The sequence below is a fragment of the Gossypium hirsutum genome, chromosome A01 (genome assembly GCF_007990345.1).
Source record: "Gossypium hirsutum isolate 1008001.06 chromosome A01, Gossypium_hirsutum_v2.1, whole genome shotgun sequence".
NCBI classification, from domain to species: Eukaryota; Viridiplantae; Streptophyta; class Magnoliopsida; order Malvales; family Malvaceae; genus Gossypium; species Gossypium hirsutum.
Window position 1 is genome coordinate 26,402,128 of NC_053424.1, and position 23,354 is coordinate 26,425,481.

At 31.9% G+C, this 23,354-nt stretch overlaps 3 protein-coding genes and 1 long non-coding RNA gene across 4 annotated transcripts; 2 read left to right on the top strand and 2 right to left on the bottom strand.

Moving 5' to 3' along the window:
* Nucleotides 1-793: 793 nt before the first annotated feature.
* On the bottom strand, nucleotides 794-4,326 carry LOC107918030 (probable disease resistance protein At4g33300). The gene is made up of 6 exons (XM_016847523.2): nucleotides 3,868-4,326; nucleotides 3,035-3,770; nucleotides 2,556-2,938; nucleotides 2,111-2,466; nucleotides 1,823-2,028; nucleotides 794-1,732 (listed from the first exon to the last, which is right to left on the bottom strand). The coding sequence occupies exons 2-6, from the start codon at nucleotides 3,690-3,692 to the stop codon at nucleotides 894-896; spliced, it is 2,442 nt and encodes an 813-aa protein (XP_016703012.2). The 5' UTR covers nucleotides 3,693-3,770; nucleotides 3,868-4,326; the 3' UTR covers nucleotides 794-893.
* A 12,103-nt stretch (nucleotides 4,327-16,429) lies between these two features.
* Nucleotides 16,430-18,179, top strand: LOC121211389 (protein MAIN-LIKE 1-like). The gene is made up of 5 exons (XM_041084159.1): nucleotides 16,430-16,749; nucleotides 16,854-17,043; nucleotides 17,176-17,241; nucleotides 17,351-17,552; nucleotides 17,968-18,179. Exons 1-5 carry the CDS (start codon nucleotides 16,430-16,432, stop codon nucleotides 18,177-18,179), a joined length of 990 nt encoding a protein of 329 aa, XP_040940093.1.
* A 341-nt stretch (nucleotides 18,180-18,520) lies between these two features.
* Nucleotides 18,521-18,988, bottom strand: LOC121211419 (uncharacterized). The gene has a single exon (XM_041084193.1). It carries the CDS (start codon nucleotides 18,986-18,988, stop codon nucleotides 18,521-18,523), a length of 468 nt encoding a protein of 155 aa, XP_040940127.1.
* Nucleotides 18,989-21,188: 2,200 nt separating this feature from the next.
* On the top strand, nucleotides 21,189-22,056 carry LOC107917698 (uncharacterized). The gene is made up of 3 exons (XR_001689803.2): nucleotides 21,189-21,647; nucleotides 21,762-21,849; nucleotides 21,955-22,056. It is a non-coding gene; the product is annotated as an uncharacterized lncRNA (long non-coding RNA).
* Nucleotides 22,057-23,354: the final 1,298 nt, after the last annotated feature.

Consider the following 23,354-nt stretch of genomic DNA (forward strand, 5'->3'; position numbering starts at 1 on the left):
ATATATAATGTGCTACTATTATATATGCCTATTATTTTATTATATATTATAATAAAAAAATATAATATTACATGATATTATAATGTTTAATCATATATATAAACTATTAATATAATATGTGCTACTCTACTATTATAATGTGATATAATATTATATAATGAAATAGATTATAATACATGATATAGCATCAATAGTTATGTGTAATTTAGCATATTAAAATATATTTTTAATTATAATTAGCAATACATAAAATATTATTAAAAATTTAATATCTTAATAAAATATTGTTTTTATTAAATTAGATTTTAAACGTGTGATATAATATTATATAATGAAATAGATTATAATACAAGATATAGCATCAATAGTTACGTGTCATTTAGTATATTAAAATATATTTTTTAATTAGATTTAGCAATATATAAAATATTATTAAAAAATTAATATCTTAATAAAATATTATTTTTATTAAATTAGATTTTAAATTTTACAAATTGTATTTGGATATCAAAAATTTTACCCTTCAATGAAAAAATAAAAGTGACTAAAAATAAATATAAAATGTTATAACATGTAAACTTAAGTGACTAATCTGAAGTAAATAAAAATAATTATTTTAATAGGTATCCCCAATCCCAAAGTCACCCATCTCATCTACGCTTCCTAGCCGCCCATCCACGCTGTTGTCCGTGTCGCCTTTTCCCTTTTGGTCCCTTTTTGTTGTATCCACTCGGGGAAAAAAAGTTATACCTTTACTTGCAAAGGAGAAAAAAAAAAAAAAAGTTGTTCCTCGTAGCAAAGAAAGGTTAATGGTTACATTAATCTAAAAAACATTGCAAAATTCGTAACATTTTATGTACACTGATATTCACGGATAGATTACATGCATTGTTTCAGCTATTCAGCCAGTCCAGACTATACCATTTCTCTGCAATTTGAACATGTAGGTTTGGCACTGTCTTTTCCAGATTTCTCCACTGACCAAAAACTTCATCATCACAGATAACTCGTTGTAATGACTTTAAGTTCGATAAAGCAGCCGTTGTCGGTAGATTCACTATTTGTAAACAGTCCCTCATGTCTATCTTTTCCAGGCTAACTAATTTACCTACTTCCTTCGGTAGACATTTCAAGTTAACGCATTCTGAAATATCAAGGTATTTTAACCTGACTAGCTCACCGATGCTAGGAGGGAGCATCTTCAGTTCTGGACAAGCAGAAAGCCTAAGTATCTGTAGTTTCTTCAGCATACCTAAATCAGCAGGCAATTCCCGTAATCGATGGCAGTTGGTTAGACTCAGACTTTGAAGTGAATTCACCTTACAAAAGCTCAATGGTAGCTTAACCAAATCATCACAATGATCAATTACGAGCTCGGATAGATGAGGGAAGATCTGGGGCAGGTCGAGCACTGCTGGATCAAGGCTGTTACTAACCTTGCAAAGAACCATGGATAGTTTCCGCAAGTTCCTCAATGGAACAGTAGCATTGGATAATTGAGGAACGGATACTTTCTCAAGCCATAGGCTCCGCAGATTTGCTAGATTAGTAAAAACTGAAAAATTCTCAAGTGTAGCTTCAGTTGTACCACGGTTTATGACAATAAGTGCCCTAAGCTTGGGCATATCATCTATGAAAGGAGGCAAGAAGTATTTGTCCGAGCAAAAATTTAGGATGAGTACTTCTGTCTTAGGGAACTCCATGTGGAACCAGTCCATTTCCCCCATTTCTCCTATCGGTTGGTGAAAATAAAAAAATAATCAGCAACCGTAAAGAATTGCTAATAACTGTATCGAAAATTCGAAACAAGTGATCGTAGTACCTGTATGAACTGAAACAATCTGAGCATTGAACGGTTGATCTGCATTTTTCTCCCAGTCTCTCGGAAGTTCAGTATCTCTTCTAGGCATAAGTAACCGCTTCCGCTCATTCACTTCTCCTTGATTGCTTAAATGAAGAGCAAGGTCTCTCAACACGTCATGTTGAGTTACACAGATTTCATGGTAACTGCAATATGCCTCTCCAGCCCTGTGGAATATGATTCCGAAAAACGAATAAATTAACAATCTCAAATCTCGAGTAAGTAAAGCCACTCAAATTATTAACATACCGTGCATCTTTCACCAGAGTGAGTAGGTTCTTATCAGACAGCTCCAAAAGAATGGTAAAAGCTTCTTCCTCATCCATGTTATGGATTTCAACCCACATGTTTACAAGAACATCAAGGGGGATTTTCTTGTCTTCTGGAAATGATCCCAAATCCATGAAACATTCCTTAACCTTCTTCTTCAAGCACTCGACACTGATTGCCATTCGATCAAGCAACTTATTTTCATGGGACTCACAGATCAGTTCTCCTCGTGATAACCTTTTCCTTGCATTTATCCAATACATTTCAGGTTGGTCTTGCAAGGAAGCTCCGATGACTTTAAGTGCCAAAGGAAGTCCTTTACATTCATCAACAATCTATCAAATCCAGAATTTCACAAACATCAGCAAAGATAAATGGCAGCTATAAACTACATAAATCACTTGTCCTTTAAATGCATTATTACCTGCTTGACTAAAGTCTCATTGGCTGTCGGAGGTATCGACTTCTGTCCGAAAGCAGAATGACAAAACAGGGACATTGATTCATCTTCTTCCAACAACTCAACTTCATAAACTTCATTAACAACACGTCTTGGGAACTTAAATCTTGAAATTACCAGGGTTTTGTATGTCGGGACCCTGAAAATCAATTGTTCAAGTACTGGCAACGACCAGACATCATCCAAAACAACTAGAGCTTGCGGTCCACTTCCCCACTCACACTGCGATTTCCTTGTATAATTCAAAGGCTCGTTTCCTGTAATAAATCCCCATATTTTTGCCCTCAGCTGTTCCAGATCTGGTGATTGTGATACCGTTAAGAACAAAATTCTGTTGTTGAAGTAACCTTTAAAAAACACAAAAAACAGAACCTGTTAGTACTTTGATAATCAATCAGCCTTTTAACAACGAAAAAAGAACCTAATGGATCATCATCACTTACTTTGAACTTGATTATCTCTACAAATTTCATTAGCCAAAGTTGTTTTCCCTGATCCTCCAATACCCCAAATTCCAACAACGTTTAAATCATCCCTTTCAATCATCATCTTTTTCACCTTACCTTTCCCTAATTCCAAACCAATTCCACTAAAACCCCCCAGATTAGAATCCCCTTCCACTTCCATTCTCTTAACTGCTTCTTCAACCCACCTTCCCGATCCAGTCTTCATCGAATCTAGCCGCTGTTCCAACCGGTTGAACCGTTCCATCGTTTCGAACCTCATATGATGCACGTCAGCTAATAGATGGGCCTGCATCGGCCCGCTAATGAACCTCTCCACTTGTTTCTCAAGCTTCTCCATCTTCCTTACCAGCTGTAGGTTTTTGTAGACGTTCCATCGGCCAGATTCCAGGACTTTGCCGGCCAATTCGATGCCGCCACGTAACGTCTCTGAAAAACGGTTGAGTTGAGATTGACGGAAAGCAGGGAGTTCGACTCCGGAGTATTTGAGTTCTTCGATAATGGGAAGGAGTTCTTGGATGCTTGTGATGAGATTGTCCGCACTAGATTTGCAGAAGCAGGATTTGTGTGAGATAGCATTTAACTGCTTAAGAAGTTCCGTTACGATTTCTCCGACGAACATTTCGTTTAACGCCATCGTCTCTTGCTTTAGTCGGTGGTCAGTTTCTTCGTAGGAGAGTTAGTACTGAGTTCAATCCTAAATCGCCATTGAAAACTAAACAAAAAAAAAACCTTAGAAAGCTGTAATTTATACTAAAACTATTGAATACAGACATTAAAGAAGAAGAAGAAGAGTTGAGCGAAATCCTTACCGGGTTTTGCAATTGATGAAAAAAATCCCAAACGAGTTGCCAAGATTGGAATCTGTAATTCAAGCAAAGTATGAAGTGAAGAAAGGCATTTAGTTTCTGGGTGTTCAACGGAAAAGAAGAGAGTCAAAAGAGGGTTGAAAACCTCAATTAAAGCCACACACTGAAGAGTTTTGGAAGGGAGAGGGGAAAAGGAAAGAAAAGAAAGTGAAGCAATGAGATGAGGATTGCTGTGATTAAAAGTCTTAAGCCAAAGCATAGAGCCATCTATATTATTATTATTATTATTAATAGAAAAGGGCTAATCATAGCTTAATTAGAAGAAAGAGTTGTGTCCGTACTATATAAAAGATTCCGGTGGCTGGAAATATAAAATTATGAGAGGTGTTGTTGAGTGTCTTTTCTTGATCAGCTCCGATCAATTGCGCTAACTTGTTTTGGATTCCAATTATAGGTTACGTAGAGAGAGTAGTAAAGACTAGAGCTGGCTGTTTAAAGCTAAAATAAAGGGACAACAGATGAAACTTGAATGGGTCAACTCCCCCCGCCAATTACTCAATATACGTGAAATTGAAAACCACCCTCTTTTGCAACTCTAATTCTACGAGGGGTTTTTTAATAAAGAATTATCACAATTCAATTTTTTTATTATTAAAAAGATGTAGTTTATTAAAATATTAAAATTATATTTTTATTATCATAAAAATATAAAATTTAATTTCTCCCTAAATATTCACATTATATTAATATAATTTTTTTTAACATTTTAACATTTTGGTTTGTTTTATTACATTTTATTGCTTTTCTTCAACTAAGTTATATTTTATTTTTATTATTTTTAGAGTTAGTTCAAATTTATTTGCTATTTTCTTCTCCATATTGTAGATTTGGATGAAAAATACAAAATTTAAAGCATAGAGTAAAAAATAGTAAAGAAAAGTCTTTTACATAATGATCTATTTAAAAATTTCAAATAACAAACAATTTACTCCACAACAATTCTGTGTCATGTGGAGCGGAACTATTAAAATATTAAAAATAAAGGGTGACATGATTTAAGGAAAAAAAAGAGAGAGGAAAAAAAGTAGAAGAAATAAACTTGAAGGCTAAGTACAATTCTCTCAAAACAAAAGGAACCTTCAAGCTTACAAAAAGAAAAAGAAAAAAGATTTAGATCAATAACTATTTTTCTCTCTAGATTATTTTCTTTTACATTTTATCAATACAACTTTGTTTTGAATCTCTTCTTACGTGATTTTCTCAAATCATTATAAACTAAACCATATTTTCTTCGAACGACGATGGATCTTATTTTTCAATTAATTAAATATTCTCTTTTCAATTATTTTGATCCTTGTTAATTTTTTATCTAATCTTGTGCTAACTTAATTTGTTTGTTTGACCACAAAGTTTTAATTTGATCATCTTGATTTGTCTTGGAAGAAAATTAATATTTAGATCTAGACAAAATATATTAGGACTAATTTAGTAACGCCAACAAATGAATTAATTTACAAGTAGGATGGGAATATAGTTGATTCCCTAATCAACCCAATAGATTTGATCGTAGTGACTTCGCCCAATTTACCTAACATAAGAACATAGTTGGGTTAGTAATTACATATATTGAACAACTAAATAAGAACTAATTTATTTATTAATTAATTGAATTAGGTGAAGTTAGAGTACGGAAACTTATAGATTTTCATTATTTTAGTTTAATATAATATTTATAATTTGCTTAGTTTAATTTTAATTTTAGTAATAATTATAAATTACTTTATTAATCTGGATTAGACAAAATTAAATAGTTAGTATTTAACAACTTAATATTTGGTCCTCGTGAGAATCATATCTTCTTATTCCTTTATTACTTGATTCAATGCATGCACTTTCATAACAAATTTTCACACATCACCCCCTAGAGTTTCTTTTCTTACTTCAAACCTTATTCTACTAATATTTGATCTCATACTGTAGAAAGGAAGATAAAGTAAATCAACCACAATTTATTCCAAGGCACATGATATAATATATTGTCAGAGTTGTGTGACCCGAATCTCATCACTTATTAAAGAAATAAAATAAAGGGATATGTGGGGATAAGGGTATAGACCATGCCGCACATGTTAAATCCGTATGGAATTATACTTCTTCTATTAGACATTGATTATAACAAAATTGTTTAGCCCGTAAACAAATTTAATAAAACTCCTCTTGTATAGTGTGTTTTTTAACATGGTGAATTTCTCCTTTTCTACCCGCAATTTCTACAGTTATATAAGAAATGCTTATATTAAAATGATAGAATATCATCAAATTATGCTTGTGTTAAATGTTAAGGTTGTTATACATGCAAAGTGACCATACTGTAAAGAAATAAAATACGATACGAGCATAAAGAGGGAGAATAAGTAAACATTTTCATTTCATATTGGAAGAACAAGTTGCATCCGACTGAAAATTGCAATTTAACCAAATGGATATTGCAGGGTTTGGTATTAGATTCGATGACCCTTTGTATATCACCTTCATTTTTTTTTATTAAAATTTTAGATGGTGTGAAGAGATAGATTGTTATATTTTTATAATAATCTCTTAATTAAAATTTATTATATTTATTTTGTGGATAGGATATGGTTACGAAAATTTAATTTAGTAAAAAGTATATTTCATAATTTGTAATTGTTGCTGAATTGATTTTCTAACAAATTTAAATATAGAAATGAAAGAGAAAATATATTGTATATTGAAATTTTTAAATTTCACATGAGTAATATCTTAAAAAAATATTTAAAAAATAAAAGAAAGAATATAAGTGATTTTAGGTAATATTTATATTTTTTATAACAATCCAATAATTATAATGTAATTTAATTAATTAGTATCAGTTTAGAGTTTTGACAGCGTAAAGGCTGGTTTTATGAATGGATGATCTCAAATATGGGGTCCACGCGTTTTTATCTCTTCACTCGTTTTCTTCCCTTGAAAACCAGAAATAATATAAAATAGCGTCCTTCACTGTGCAAACCCTCTTCTTTATACATCTATCTCTAAAAAGTAAAAACCATTCATCCAATTTATGTCTTCGCCCAACCAATACTTTCGAACATCCCCCTTTCTCATCAACTAGACCTTCCATTTATAATTTCCCAACAAAATTTTACTTTTTTTTTTTTACCAATGTTGATGTTTTGAATATTTATATTCAAATCTTATCAATCTTTTTGTATGTATATAATATGTATAGATTATTGGTTCATTGTTTATTTATATTGCATTTTTGTATATACGTAAACAATATTTTTTATATTAAAATTAATTTATGAAAAACTTATAAAATAAAGAGAAATATGTGATATAATATTAAAAGAAGTAAGTTTTTAATCATTTGAATTTGTTTATTTAATAGAGAAAAGTTTGAAATTGAATTTGTATTGGCCAACAATTTCGGTCAAAATTGGTCTCCTATCTCTCTCAATTCATCCAACTGATACCAAAGTTTTCCAATCCTACCATTTGGAACTAGGTGCATAAAAATATTGCGTCCAAAAAGTCACCCATTAATGCTTCCTAGCCGCCCATCCATGGAGTCAACTTTGCCCATCTTTTTGACTTCTCTTGGAATGGAAAAACAAATTGTTCATTGTAGCAAATAAAGGTTAAGTGTTCCATTAATCTAACAAACAAACAAATTTTTGTACACTAATATTACATGCACTGTTTCAGCTAGTCTACACTAATACCATTTGCCTGCAACTTCAACAGTAGGTCTGCCGCTGCATTTTCCAATTTCCTCCGGTGACCAAAAACTTCATCATCATAGATAACTCGCGGTAATGACTTCTAAGTTCGATAAAGTAGCCGACGTCGGTAGATTCACAATTTGTAAACAATGTCTCTTATTTATTTTTAGTTTAATGACAAATTTGATTATTAACGTTTGTATGCTTTATTAAAATGACTTTAATTGTATTTTTTGCAATCAACCTTTGTTTTTTTAATCTATTTTTTCTAACAAATTTAATGAAAGTATCGTTAAAAAAAATTAACGGGAATGATGTAGAATTTCATATGTGGAATATTTTTAATGAGATGTACTTTATTACTTAGATAACCCAATAAGATAACTACATATGAAAAGTAATAAAATAAATAGTACATTAAATTTTAAAAAAATAACTCTTAATTTAAAGAAAATAAACGTAATTGTCTAAAAAAATTAACTTAATAGAAAAACTTCTTAGTAAACAAACGTATTAAATATTAAAACCTTTTGAAGGAAAATAAGATTTGAAACATTGAATTTATTTATTATATCTGTTAGAAAAAAAAATTGAAAAAAAGAATAAAGGTTGACAGCCAAAAAAGGCTCAAAAATATAATTAGGGCCATTTTGACAAAACATGCAAACATTAGTGGCCAAATTTATTATTAAGCCTTTATTTTTTTGATAAAAGTATCACATGTACCATATCATGAATTGCATTTTAATTTCTCTATTGAAAAAATGGATAAATTAATCCTTATACGTCATACGAGTGAGTGAAATATCCATATCACCCGTATGTTTATAACGATGCCCTTATGCATGAGCATCCTTAATCTTTTGCATCTAACCTTGTAAAGCTTCACTAACATATTTCTAGGGAGACAATAAAATTGTTTGTGCAACTTTGAAACAATGTTATGCATTTTGAAAACAAAGAAAGTTAAAAAAAAAGAAAGATTAAAGTACATTGAAAGTAAAGAAAACGAGATGGGAGAGAAGAGTAAAAAGTTTTGAATTGGAGAAGATTTAAAAGTAAGAATATACAATACTCGTTTTATGGGTAGCTGATGGGATTGACTATAAAGTCATGAAGTACTATTATCCGCCATTTAATCAGGGTAAGAAAAAAAACAAAAGAGAATTGAAATAAATAGTAACAATAACAATGATTGTAATATTTATAATAAATATGAACTCCTAATTAGTAAAGTATATATTTACACCTAAACATTCTTGTAACAAGGATAAAAAAGACAAAGAATTCCATCTTGAGCAAATTGATGATTTTCTAGGAATAATTTAAGTCTTTGTTCATTTGCCTTGAATACATTACCATTTTTTGGATTCTCAATGTCGAATGCCCCATGAGGGTACACATGCTTTGTAATAAATGGACCACTCCACCTTGATCTTAGTTTTCTAAGAAATAAGTGAACTCAGAGAGTTATAGAGCAAAACCCTTTTGTCCAACATTAAATGTCTTTCTTAACACCATCTTGTCATGAAAAACTTTGGTTCTTTCTTTATTAATTTTTTAATTCTCATAAGCATCATTTCTAAGTTATTCGAGTTCATTAATTTGCAACTTAAAAGCATCATCAAGATTGGAGTTAAGCATTTTAATTGCACAGTATGCCTTATGTTCAAATTCCACAAGTAAATGATAAGGTTTTCCATAAACTAATTGATAGGAAGACATGTCTAATGATGTTTTGAAAGCAGTTCAGTAAGCTCATAATGCATCGTTAAGTCTCAGAGACCAATTTTTGCATTTGGATTAACTATTTTTTTTTCCAAAATATTTTTAATCTCCCTATTTGCAAGTTCTACCTGTCTATTTATATGAGGGTGATAAGGACTTTCTAAGTCTACAACCCAAGTGTAGGCTATATTCAAGTAACAAAATCTTGGGAGTCCAAGATTGATCCACAAAGAAGTTGATTAGAACTTACAAGATTACAAGTATTATGCTAGAACAAAAATTTAACACTTACCTTTGGAATGGATATCGATAATGAAAGTAGTAGCAAGAAACACTAGAAATAAAAATAAAAGTTAACACAAGAAATTAACTAAAAATAATAAAAACAAATACCCGAGAGAAAATATCCTGAGTTTAGAGGATCAACTCTTGGTGTCATATTAAGATTTAAATTAAGTACTAAATGTTATTACTTAATTAGAATCTACACAAAAAATGGAGATCCCAAGCGGATAATCTAGCAATGTACGTCCAATAATTAAGCATATGAATTCATGAGCACAGGTGTGTCTATCAAAGGAGTGTCCAAAATGATTGGCCAATAAGTCTAAGAGTTTAGCAAATGAATCTATAAGCAAAGGATGATGCAATATGACAGTTCAACTATTTAAGTTCAGTCAAAAAATATAACATATGGTATTATAATCACCTTATAACTTCAAGACTTATAAAAAGATTCCAAATATTTATTATGTCAGTTTTTATATGTCTATAACAAATCAATGTTAATTTATTCAAGCATTCATTGTGCCATCTATTATTTATAACAAATATAATATCTTACTTTACAATTATGATTATAACAAGTGACTGATAATTAATTTTAGCTCAAATGATGAGTATGAAATTTATCTTAATATTTTCCAAGAGTTTCACTTTTTCATCTCAACATTGAAAACTTAGAATAACATAACAAAATTAAACAACTCAAAATTATATGAAAAAGACATATTAGATAAAAGAAACTTAAGATTTTACAAGGATAAAGAAACAAGCAAATACTAACAAGAAAATGATCTTTTTTTCCACTTCAAGATACCTCATCTTCTAAAACAAAATGCTATTTATAGAGGCTTGTGAAAAGAAAAATGTCAATGGAAAGGACTTGCTAATAATAAATTTCTAGGCCCACTTCTTTGTCATTTTTTGAGTCATTTTTCACATGTTAATTGATGACTTCTTTTGTCTAAGTTAACGTCTTCCAATGAGAAAAGTCTAAGAAAGTTGATTGATGATTTGCATCTTGTATATTCACTGTAGAAATTGCAACTCCAAGCTCCAAATATGTTAGGAGATATGAGCCAAACACAAAAATGCGTCAAAATTTCCCATCAATGTGAAACTTGTAACTTTATCTTTACTTTTGGATTTCTTCCTAATACATTTTGGTGTTGATGTTCCAATATTTGAATAGATCTTCAAATGCACTTTCCGACGATATAAAGTACAACCAAGATGAAGTTCTAAATCTCGAGACATGATCGAAACATTAAGAAGTGTTCCGACTGAAAGTTCTGAATGTGTCCAAATTACAAATTTTGAATCTTTGTGTAACAGCCTAATTTTCAGTGGTGTCGGAACAGTGATTCGAGATCACTAAATCCGACAAATAAGTAGGAAATATTATTAATTTAGTGAGTATAAGTTAAATGTGAAGTTAGGAAAAATTTTGAAATAGTGAAATGTACAAAATATATATATATTAAAATAATTAGAATTGAAAACGAGGTATCGAGACCTCGGGAATTTTAAATCGAGCCATAAATATTTTTATAAATATTTATGGAGTGTTAATAAGTTAGTATTAAAGTTTTGTCAAGAAATTTTAAAGTACTGATAGCTAATTGAACAAAAAGGACTAAATTGTATCAAATGTAAAATTGTGGGAAATGATTAAATAGCTTAAATGATAAAAGAAAGAGGGTTTAAAAGGAAAATAGACCCAAGGTCTATTTGGGCTGGACGGCAAGAGCATGAAATCACCAAGAAAATAAGGGCAAAATTTGAAAATTGCAAAATTTACTTAATAAAGCTAGGACTAAAGTGGAATTATCTAGATTTCTCTTTATTTTTCTACATTCTCATCAGCAAAAACACCATGGAAGAGTTCCCTTAAGCAAGTTTTTCATATTTTTACTGCAAGTAAGTTCAATTCTTGATTATTTCTTGAAATTTTTGTGTTTTTGTGACTTTTACAACTAGGTCCATTTGTTGAATTCATTAGTTCTTGATTCTATGAAAGCAATTGAAAGTTTCTATGAATATGTGATGGAAGTATATGATGATTTGACATAGAATTAGAGCTTTAAATTGTTTATATGCTGATTTTATTGAAAGAATTGAATAGAAAGTGAATGTTTGGGACCTAAATTGTAAAAGAGTTTGAAGTTAGAGTTTTATGTGGAAATTCTGAATTTCAATAGTTATGAAATAACTTATAATGTCTAGGAAAAGTATTAATTAAGAAATTAGTTTAATTGAGGGATTAATTAAGTAAGGACTGAATTGTATGAACTGTGAAATTTGGGGCAAAATGAAAATCAACATTTTGCACTAAAACAGTTTTGGACAGCAGCAATAGTCTAACTTTGAAAAATATCCAAAAATTCTAGAAATCTAATTAGAGGATGAATAAAATATGAAATTAAAGCTTATTGAGTCTAGTTTCTTATAGAAGAAACGGTGTAAGCAATGGAATTGTAAATCATGAGATATAATAAGTTTTGTGAGACAATGTCAGAATGATTTCGGGTTCCCCTGTTCTGAATTTGGAAAATCATAAAAAAATTGGATAAAAATAATTAAGGGATTAAATTTATATGTTTAAAATCCTTAAAGAGTCTATTTTCAATAGAAATAAGCGGGAACATCATCCGAATCTCGTACGATGAGATAATTAATTCTTAGTGAAGAAGGGTCGGAACTGTCAGACAGCAGAACAGGGGCAACTTTAAAGAATAAACTGTACTTATTGGCTAAACCAAAAAATTCTTAAAATTTTATGGTAATAAGATAAGTAAGTCTAGTTTCAGGGAAAATTAGTGGATCTTAATTTCGAGTTCTGTAGCTTAAGATATAAATAATTTAGTGACTATGATGCAAATAGACAGTTTTGAATATACATAAGTAAATAGTGAAATTATTGATAATGTTACTTGTTGCATAGTATATAAATTAAGGATGTGGAATGGAGAGGAGGAGGAGGAAAATATGTATGAATATTCAGCTAGCATGGCTAATTTGTATGTTTTAGGCTCATGGACTAAATTGAATAAAAGTAAAATTTTATGGGAAATTTTGTAAAAAAAAGTTAGAAATGACCAATTTGCATGAAATGGATTATTTTATTATTTAAATTACAAAATTGAATGAAATTATTAATTTAGCTCAAGATCAGGGAAAAACATGTTTTAAGGATTAAATTGCAATAATTTTATTTTATTTTAACCTAAGGATGAAATCGTCATTAATTAAAAGTTTAGGGGTAAAATGATAATTTTGTTTAGAGCATTAGTTGAATGTATTATAACATGAAATAAATGAAAACGACGATCAAATTTCTTTATAAAGATCCGGATGACTTGAATACGAGACTTGAACGTGAAAAAGAAAAGATATCGGATTAATGAAATATCTGATAAATGAATCGGTAACTCCGGTAATGCTCCGTAACTCTATTTCGGTGACGGATTCGAGTTAGGGGCGTTACACTTTGAGCATTGAACTTTCACTCATCATATCGAGTCAATTTTTAGGCTTAGTGCATTTAATCCTATGGTTCCATGTATTGACATCTTCTCCCCAAATTTGCTTCACCCTGCAAATTTCACATGAAATATTTTATTGAAACTAACCACGTAAAAATCATTAAAAACATACAATATTTACAATACAAACATAAAAAGTCAAATCACTAAAATAAATTTAAAACATATAAAAATATTCAAGAAACTAAACAAATATAAGTAAGATATAGTCCAAAATAACAAATATAAGTAAGATATAGTCCAAAATAATAATATGATGAGTGCTAATCACTTATAGAAATCAGGCATCATGTTTAGTTCGAATATTAAATTGTCAGAAAAGCAGGCAATGTGCTCAATTTTGGGGCTTTTTTATAAAAGTAACCCTAAAAAATAAATTAATTATCAAAATAACCGACCCTTTTAATTATGTAAAAAAATAACCCATTTTCTACAGTAAAAAGTGGTAGAGCCATCTGATATGGCGCCACCACTTTGCCACGTCAGCCAGGGGTATTAAAAAATTATTTTTTGGTGGAGCCATGTTGAATGGTGTCACCAGTATAAAATACTAGGGAATTACTAAAAAATCTGGAAAAACGGGGGACTTAAAAAATTTTTCCATTTTTGGATGGAGCAATTCTAAATGGCGCCACCACTTTTCTGATTTGTCAGATTCTTATATTTTTTTTTACTTTTTTTACTTTTTCTACTTTTTTTCTTATATTTTGTCTCTTTCTTAGATTTTTTTCTTTTTTAAGTTTTATATTATTTTCTTAATTTATTTTGCTTATTTAATTTATATTATTAATTTTAAAAAATTGTAATATATATTTAAAATGTTTTATAATATTTTTTAAAATTTTAATTATTATTTTTAAAAATATTTTTTAACTTTATATATATATTTGTGAAATTAATTTTTTATAAATTTTAAAAATATATTTTTCAAATTAGTTTTGAAATTATTAGTTTTATAATATTTAAAATGTATGTTTAATATTTTATTAATTTTACATACAATTTTAAATATTATTTTTAAATTCTTTTTTTATCATTAGGTATATATATTTAAATTTTAAAGTTTAAATTAATATATATATTTATTATAACTAGTCACATCATATGTGACTATTAATAAATTTAAATATAAATATAAATTTTTTAAAAAATATATTAAATATTATTTTATAAATATTAAATATATTTTTTTCTTTTTTTGACTCTTTTTATTATTTTGTTTTTTCTTTTATGTTTAATTATTATTATTAACTTTAAAAAATTTGAAATATTTTATTAATATATATATTTGTAAATTTTAGATATGTATTTTGAGATTATTTTTTTAAATTTTAAATACAATTTTTAAATACATTTAAAAAATTATAATTTTTTAATAATATAAGAAATCATAATATTTTAAATATTTTTTTAAATTTTTGTCTTTTTCCTTTTTTTTACTTTTTTGAAATTTTACGTTTTTTTCTTATTTTATTTTGTTTATTTATTTTATTATTAATTTTAAAAATTTTGTAATGTATATTTAAAATTTTTTATAATATATTTTTTACAATTTTAAATATTATTTTTAAATTCTTTTTTTAACATTAGATATATGTATTTAAATTTTAAAGTTTAAATTAAAAAAAATATATTTATTATAACTTGTCACATCATGTCAGTGATGTGACTAATAATAAATTTAAATATAAATATAAATTTTAAAAAATATATATTAAATATATATTTTTTATTATTTTGACTCTTTTTATTGTTTTGTTTTTTAAAAAAAAAAATTGTTATATATATGGGTGGGGCTTGGTCCTCCTTGTATAGATAAAGAAGTTGAGTGAGGGAAAAAAAAAAGGTACGTTTGTTAAAATTTTATTTTTTTATTTTTATATTTTATAGTTAATGTAGTATAATAAATAATTGTATTGTATGTTTGTTTTTTTATATTATACAGATTTGAAGATGTCTTTTGGAGCAAATACGGATCACACTTCATCGATGATCGACGAAACAGTAAAATTTATTATAAATTTAAAAAAATTCAGTTTAGTTTCCCAATTTTTTTTTGCTAATCGCTACTCTGTTGAACATGTTTTGACTGCTTTAAAATACTTATCTCTAATTAGTTGTTATTTAGCTTCTGTTGAACATTTTAGATTATTAATTTAATTATACTCTGTAATACTTTATTTTTGTTATAATTGATTTAGATATATATTATTTGTAATTGTATTTGTATACTTAAAAAAAAAGTTAGTAGCACTCACCTCCAAACATCTAATTTAATCACACAAATTATAATAGAATAGATATATTATAAAAATAAATTAGGATATTTTTATTTTTTTTAAATAACTACCCCTTAAAATCGACTTACTTAAAACTTTACTCTATTTTTACTAATTTCATACTTAATTTATTAGACGATATGTAGGGATTAATACGCAAAACTATTACTTGACGAGCTCGATTTATGAAAAAAATTCTTTTAATTTTAATATATATATTATTAAAACAATAATAATAAAAGTGAATATATTTGATTATTTACTAGTTAATTTATAAATAACTAGAAAACATAAGTATTTGTTTAAAAAATACTTTATGTTTTTAAATTTTATCATATAAAAAAATATTAGTATTCCTTGAAAAACAATTTTTCGCTATTACTCACTTTAAAATTTGAATAAGATATCATAAAATTTTAAAATTAGAAATATATACGTATTGTAGCCATTGGTGTCAAATTGAACTTGCTTGAACCAATCATCTTCTCTTGGGTTGCTTTCTGGTTTGGACTTATTTTTTACACTAGTGGAGTTTGAGTTGCTGCTCAATGAATTTCTCTTTTCTTGTAATTTTACTAGTCCCCAGTTCATATTCCTGTAATTTCTCCCATTCTTTTATTATTAATATATTTATTTTAATTAATTTAATGCTTAACTATGGTTAGGATATAATAATCACATTTGATTTCTACATGTTATTATTAATATTTTATGACAAATTTTTATTCTATTATTAATATATTATTACTTATTTAATTTAACTTAAATAAAAAAAAATACTTAGAATGGTTATGTTAGTATAATATAAGTGTGATGTTTTTGTTTTCTCAACCTTTCAATTTTACTCTTGAATATATTTTTTTATGTTTAAATTATATAGATAATTGATTTATCATATTTTTATAAAAAATTTACCATACAGGATGGTTATCGGGTTTTGAGGTTGCGGTGTCATTTTCCCAAGTACGATCTGGACGAGCGGATCATGCCATACTTACGATTGGCAGGATTTGGGGACGTCGCATTGATCCAGATGTTTGACTTGAGGCCAAACTTATTATCCGCCTTGGTTGAGCGGTGGTGTACGGAGACCCACACCTTCATTATGCCGTACGGGGAGTGCACTGTCACATTAAAAGACGTCGCTATGCAACTTGGGTTACGAGTTGACGGTGCTGTGGTCACGGGTCGAAGTAAAGTGTTGGAACCTTCTGTAGTATGCCACAGACTGCTTGGACAGTCCCCTCGTGATGGGGAACAGAATTTCACATGCTTGACATTAGCATGGTTGAGAGCAAATTTTAAGTAGTTATCGAGCACTGCCACTGAGCAGGAGGTGATCTATGCTACTCGAGCCTATATTATGCAGCTAATTGTGGGGTACTTCTGCCGAACAACATGTCTAATAGAGTCCACTTAAAGTACTTGCCTCTATTGGAGGATTTTTCTCGTGCCGGTAGTTACAGCTGGGGATCTGCAGTGTTGGCTGCATTATACTATGAGCTCTGTCGTGTAACAAAACATGGGGTTAGTAATATGGCTGGTTGTCTGGGTCTATTGCAGTCTTGGGCTCTATACAGGATGCCGTTTCTAGCGGCTGTTAGGTACCAACCATATTCGTGGCCACTTATAAATAGGTAAAAACAAAATTATACTTAAACATTTAACGACTCATAAGTGTGGATAATATTTTTCAAAGTTTAACTGCCAACGTGTTTGTTTCGATTTCAGATGAGCGACGTCTCCAGGAATTGGTGCGAGCCAGACATTAATTATTTACCGTCAAATGATAGAGGCGTACGTTGGAGAGAAAGTAATATATATTAATATAGTTTAAGAAACGTTTATTTAACTTATCCATTTACAGTATGTGATGTGAATTGACTCATTATGTTATATTGTGCAGTTCTTGTGGATGCCGTATTCTACAATAAACATTGCAACCCTTATTCCTCAGAGGGTTCACGCTGAAGCTCGTATGTGGTGCATTAACACGTCGGTGCTCAACTTCTCAACCGTTGAGTGGTACAATGGTGATCGAGTTATGGGACAATTTGGGTGTAAACAATTTGTGCCGGTCGAGCCACAACAGTTTGCTGATGTCCACGGTAAGACCATGCAGGGGAGACATACATTAGATTAGAGCGTGGAACATCAATGTTATGTAGCACTATGGAATACCCGATACGACAGGCGGCCTGAAATGCACTCCTGCATGTTTGACTTCAGTCTCTCGACTGAATATATGCAGTGATACATGAATCGATGGCGAGTTTATTTATATGGTGGACAACTTATGATAATACCAGGTCACAGCTACAGACGTGGAAATCAACCTACGGTGGAGGTAGAGGATCAACATATGGCGGAGTCCGACTCGGAGGGCCAAGTTTTAAACACATCGGAGCAATGGGTTGACACTTTTGTGATGAGTCCCAGAACAGTTCATATAACCCGGACATGGGTGGTTCGAGTTCATATCACCTGGACATGGGTGGTTCAAGTTCATATCACCCGGTATAGGCGGTTCGAGTCCATTTGACCTAGAGCAACCACCGACATCAGTTGATATGTTTGGTAATAACATGTACTCCACCCCGCCTCAGGCCACGATCGACCCAGTTGCCAATCCTTCAGATGTGTACAATACACCTCAACGTCCACCCCGTCAACGAAGGCCCGTAAACCGTTATACCCCGAACGATGATACCACTCCTGGTTCTTTCCAATTTTAAGTTATGTAAATTTCAAGTATTATGTGATGTTTGTTGTATTGGTTTAAGGTTTCACAACTTATATATTAGTGTTTTTTTATTTAATTTATTATAAAATCTTTTAAAGTATTAAAAGTTGCAACTATTAATTTTAAATATAATTTTAACACTAAATAATACAAACTTTATTTCTAAAAGATCATAATATAGATAGACCTCAGTTACAACATTTAATTTCTTTCAGACCGTGAAGATTGGCCAGTGTAGACGTTTCCATGGGGACATTTGCTCCGATTGTGGCCAACTGTTCTACATATGGTGCAACACTTTGGATCGACTTGTTCTCTTACATCCATGTCGTTTCAAATCCTCATTATTGTTGGTCTACCTTTGACTCTCCTACGTAGTGACCAATCAGGCAACATCTCGAATGCAGACGATTGCATTTCCCATGTCGATATATCCCTTAATACAGGAAACTCGTTACCCCAAATACGTAACGTACGTTCAAGTTTGTATACATCATCGATATATTGTTCGACATTCAAACTATAGGTAGCACAAGCTGCAACCACATGCGCACACGGGTACCATAATGCTTGGAACATCCCGCACTCACACCGCCTGTTTCGGAGATCAACTCCATAGGACCGTGGCGGGATCCCTGACCGACGACTGATATACTCTGTCACTCGAAAAGTTTCCAAATTTCTAGAATATAGTTCTACATTCATCAACCTAGCCCTTTGAGTGTTATCTTTCATGGCATCTCTGATTTTTTCGACGTATACGTGTCCTGCCTCTAACTGTTTTGCTTGTTTCAACCCCATTTTTGACATTAAGGTTGCTAACTTGTAAAATGTGGCTGAAAAAACAGCTGAAATTGGCAAGTGACGCGTACGCCTTAAGACGGAGTTAACGGCCTCAACAAGGTTAGTTGTCATATGGCCATAACGGTACCCCTCGTCAAAATATTAAGCCCATTGCCACGGCTCCATGCTACTCAACCACTGTGTAAGAGAAGGTTTGCAGCCCGCCATATCAGTCTCTAACCTCGCCAACTTATGTCTAAATCGGTGTGGTTCCAGCTCGTACCCTATGTATATATTCCGATAAAATGCGTTAAAATTAGGAAATAGACTAGAAATACTTACAAATACGAATTTAAATACGATATTTTTACCTATGTTGACAATTCGTTTGCGCCAGTCTTTGTTCTTATACTCATTGTGGAAGTTCACGGCGATGTGACGAATACAATAGACAGACTTCCACGAAACCTCCGATTACCGAATTGCAGCAACAAGACCCTTCGATCTGTCAGATATAATGCAAATGTTGTCTTGCCTGACAACATGTCTCCGTAAGTTTCGAATGAAATATGCCCACGATTCAGAGTTCTCCGACTCTACGATGGCAAAAGCGAATGGTAGTACATTTCCATTACCATCTTATGCAACCGCAATTAGAAGTATCTATGTGTATTTTCCATAAAGCCATGTTCCATCAACTTGCACTACCGGTTTGCAGTGGGAGAAGGCCCTAACACATGGATCAAAAGTCCAGAACAGTCGACGAAACACTCTTTTTCCCAGTTCCAATTCTCCATTAGGGCCTCTATAAGGCAACGTTTGCAAGTTCACGACAGTTCCTGGGACACACTCTACCATTGCTGAAATCCAACTCTGAAGTTCATTGTATGACTCATCCCAATCGCCGTACAATTGTTGCATGGCCATTAGTTTCGCCCACCACGCTTTCCTGTATGACACTCTGTACTGCAATCGAGCTTGCATGTCTGTAATCAATGTCGACACAAGAATGATTGGGCTATCTTTCACTAGTAGCATGATGCAATTGCAAATACTTTTGGCATCCAATTTTCGGTGGTCTTGAGAAATGCGTGCGACAATACATGTATGACGTGTAACGCCCCGATTTTTTGGGCTTGGAAGTATTGGGCCTTGAGTCTGGGATCGGGTAGAAGACGGCCTGAATAATTTGGATATTATTATTATTAGAAAAATATAACTGTATGTATGTTTGAAAAAAATTATGAAAATTATTATTACTATAATTATTATTATTAGATAGAAAAAAAAATATATATATATATATATATATATAAAAGTATTGTTATTTTGGTGTTTAAACTCTAGGAAAAAAAATTGTTTTAATTATTTCCTCATAGAGGGAATCTGGGCATAAGGCTTATAAAATAAATTGGGCAAGAGGCATGAAGAAGCGTACCTGGCCCAGTAGTTAGCATGCTAGGTAGTGGGAAGGAGAGCTGGGTTCGACTCCCAGAAAGTGCAAAAGTTTTTTATTTTTCTTATATCAGGGAACGACGTAGGGAAGCCTTATATATAGTTAGGGTTAAAAGGTAACACAAAGGGAAGCTCAGTCTAGTGGCAGAGGCGCTGAGAGTGTGGTATAGTGCCTAGGTTCGAGGGTTGGCGCACGCAAAGGCTTGTTTTTATTTTAGAAGCCAGGTCACACTAAAGGTAAGGTTTAAGAGTAGTTGCGACCGAGTTATGCCACAAGGAGCGCCTGTGGCGCAGTGGCAGCAGCATGCATGGCATGCGGAGAGGGTGCAGGTTCGAGTCCTTGAACAGTCGAATTCTTTTTTATTTTTAAAGCGGGCCAGAACTGAAGCAGGTAAGGTTTATATTTAATTGTAACCATATCTTAGTAAAGGAGAAATCGTGGTGTAGTGGCCAGCAGCTCGGGCGAAGGCGCAAGGGGGTAAGGTGGATGGAGGTCTGGGGTTCGAGCCTTATCTCGCGCACGCAAGGTTCAAATTTTTGCTGCATGCGTGGGGAAGGAGTTGGGGTCTGATCAGGACTCTTGGCAGCATGCTGAGGCGGTGCCAACGGTGGGCTAATTGATCAAGAGTTTGAATAGAATTCAAACATTGAATGTGGCCAAAAATCAAGGAGCAATTTGGGGAATTGGAATTTAGGAGGATTCCTATGCCGAAATACACTCACTCTGCCATAGCTAATAAGTGCTGTATATTTTGGCCTTTAAGATTCAATTTTTTTTCTTCTATTTTCTTTTCTTTTCTTTTCTCCTCTCTTCATTTACTTCCTTTCTTTTTCTTCTTTTCCTCTTTAGCCGAATCTTTCTACTATTTTACTCATCTCCACTTTCTTATCATTTGCTCCTAAGCCTTATGCACAAAAGCCGAAACCCCGAAAGCCTATATTTCTTCTATGCCGATTTCTTCTAGCCAAACCCTCTGATTCTTTTCCATCTTGTGGCCAATTCTTTCTTCTTTTAAACCCTAAAGTTCTGTCGATAAAGCCACTACAAAACTCTCATATCTCATCTTCTTCACTGTTTCAAAAAGCCGAAAACCCCATAATTTAGGGGCATAGCCGAATCTTTAGACCAGAAAAGGATCGACTTCTACTAGGGTTTGAAGCTTAGATCTACATCAGAATCAAATAAGAACTAAAGTGGAATCGTTGGCTGAAGGAACCGGTGGTAAGTTTTCGAAACTATTTTTTTATTTCGGGAGTTAAGAAAAGCCGAAACCCTTATGGGTGGCTAGCGTTTTGGACTAAGGGTTTTGTGCCTCTTTCTGTTTGGTTTTGCAAGCGTTAGTGTGGATAAGTGGGTGTACAGTGAAGGGCTTGAAGGTTAACTCAGTTGGACATCTAGATCTAGCCCATATTTCGACAGAAAGGTAAGAACTTTGGGGTTTAAGGCATTGTTGGCCGAATATGGTAAAGGGTCTAGTACGTAGCTTGTTTTTGATATTTAGACTGACGTATTAGTAACTCCATTGTAGGCAACTCGTGCGTGGATCTCGCCAACGTATCGTTACAAATCAGGTGTGTAAACGACACCCACTCATAGACTAGATCGACAAAAACCGAAAAGTCGAAAAGCTGAAAAGCCGGCATTTGTGAACTTGCGAGCGTGGGAGCGCTCGTGAGGTGGTTTGGTTGTTAATTTTGGTAATCGAAAGTAGTATGATTGCAGAGTGCGCAATTTCGTGCACTTCGGTATATTTAAGCTTAATGGGCTGAAAACAGGTTAATGGGCCAACGAGCTCAATTCGGTAAAAACGCTCGATAGGTGCTTCTGTTAATGTGTTAATGGTTAGAATATGTATGTAAACTCTAGAATAGTAAATTTTATTAAACTACCCCTAAGTATGGAAATTACCGTTTTACCCCTAGGTGCAAAATGATCGTTATATCCCTAGGGTTAATTTTGACTGAAATGCATGATATTCTGATTATGTTTATTGTATGCCATGACATGTATATCTGTTGCATGGGATCTGGGTTATGTTATGGAGGAAGAACCCGTTCTGGTGGCTGTGCCACATATTCTAATATAAGCAGCTTTGTTGCGGATTATAGTTAGTGCCGCAACCGGTGCTAACACTGTAAGTGTAGGGATGGCGTGGGTGATTTATTCCCCACAGGAAGTGTAGGGATGGACGGAGGCAAGTGCAGGGTTGGATGGGTTTATCATGCATTAATCATATGAGACTGTATTGAAATGGGTCCAACCGTGTTAATATGGGTAAGGCCCAATATATCTCGACTTGTAATAGGGCTACAGCCTAGATTAATACTGATATGAGCTAGACTCAATATACTTTGATATTATAAGGGGCTATGGCCCAGATTAATATTGATATGGGCTAAGGCCCAGTTAACACTGATTTCTGAATAGGGCTTAGGCCCAGTAAAGCTTGAACTGATTTGGGCTCTGGTTGGGATACTTTACACACTGAGTTTTCCAAACTCACCCCCTTTCTCTTCCATCCTTGCAGGTGAGCCCTAGTTGGTAGACTTGGAACTGGGCGGGATTCAGAGTGGCCACGAAGATTAAATTTCTGGTTTTTAAATAAGTTTCAATTAGCTTCCTTTTAAATTTCGCATTTATTTTTGATTATTTCTATTTTGGTTAAAGTTGTAATAAGGCTGCTCTATTATTTTTATTTTGGGTTTTTAAATTACTTAAACATTTTCAACTTGAGATTCACATCACTTAAATTGATTCCTTAAAATTGGTTAGCTCTAGGGCGCGTTTTATAAAAGTTACTTATTTTCAAAATATTACGATAACCGAGCAAAGCTTCCGCAACGTAAATGTTTTCAAAGGAAATAAATATTTTAAATAGACTTAAACTTAATTTGTTGTGCGTGGACAAGTAATAAGCTTCAAGTGTGG

Excerpts from the sequence above, each read along its gene's own strand:
- LOC107918030 (XM_016847523.2), bottom strand. The coding sequence starts at position 3,692 with ATGGCGTTAAACGAAATGTTCGTCGGAGAAATCGTAACGGAACTTCTT. Across the intron at positions 2,939-3,034 it reads TAGAGATAATCAAGTTCAAA|GTTACTTCAACAACAGAATT; the intron begins GTAAGTGATGAT and ends TGTTTTTTAAAG. Across the intron at positions 2,029-2,110 it reads ACTCTGGTGAAAGATGCACG|GGCTGGAGAGGCATATTGCA; the intron begins GTATGTTAATAA and ends CATATTCCACAG.
- LOC121211389 (XM_041084159.1), top strand. The coding sequence starts at position 16,430 with ATGCCATACTTACGATTGGCAGGATTTGGGGACGTCGCATTGATCCAG. Across the intron at positions 16,750-16,853 it reads TGGTTGAGAGCAAATTTTAA|AGTCCACTTAAAGTACTTGC; the intron begins GTAGTTATCGAG and ends CATGTCTAATAG. Across the intron at positions 17,044-17,175 it reads GGATGCCGTTTCTAGCGGCT|ATGAGCGACGTCTCCAGGAA; the intron begins GTTAGGTACCAA and ends TTTCGATTTCAG.
- LOC121211419 (XM_041084193.1), bottom strand. The coding sequence starts at position 18,988 with ATGGGGTTGAAACAAGCAAAACAGTTAGAGGCAGGACACGTATACGTC.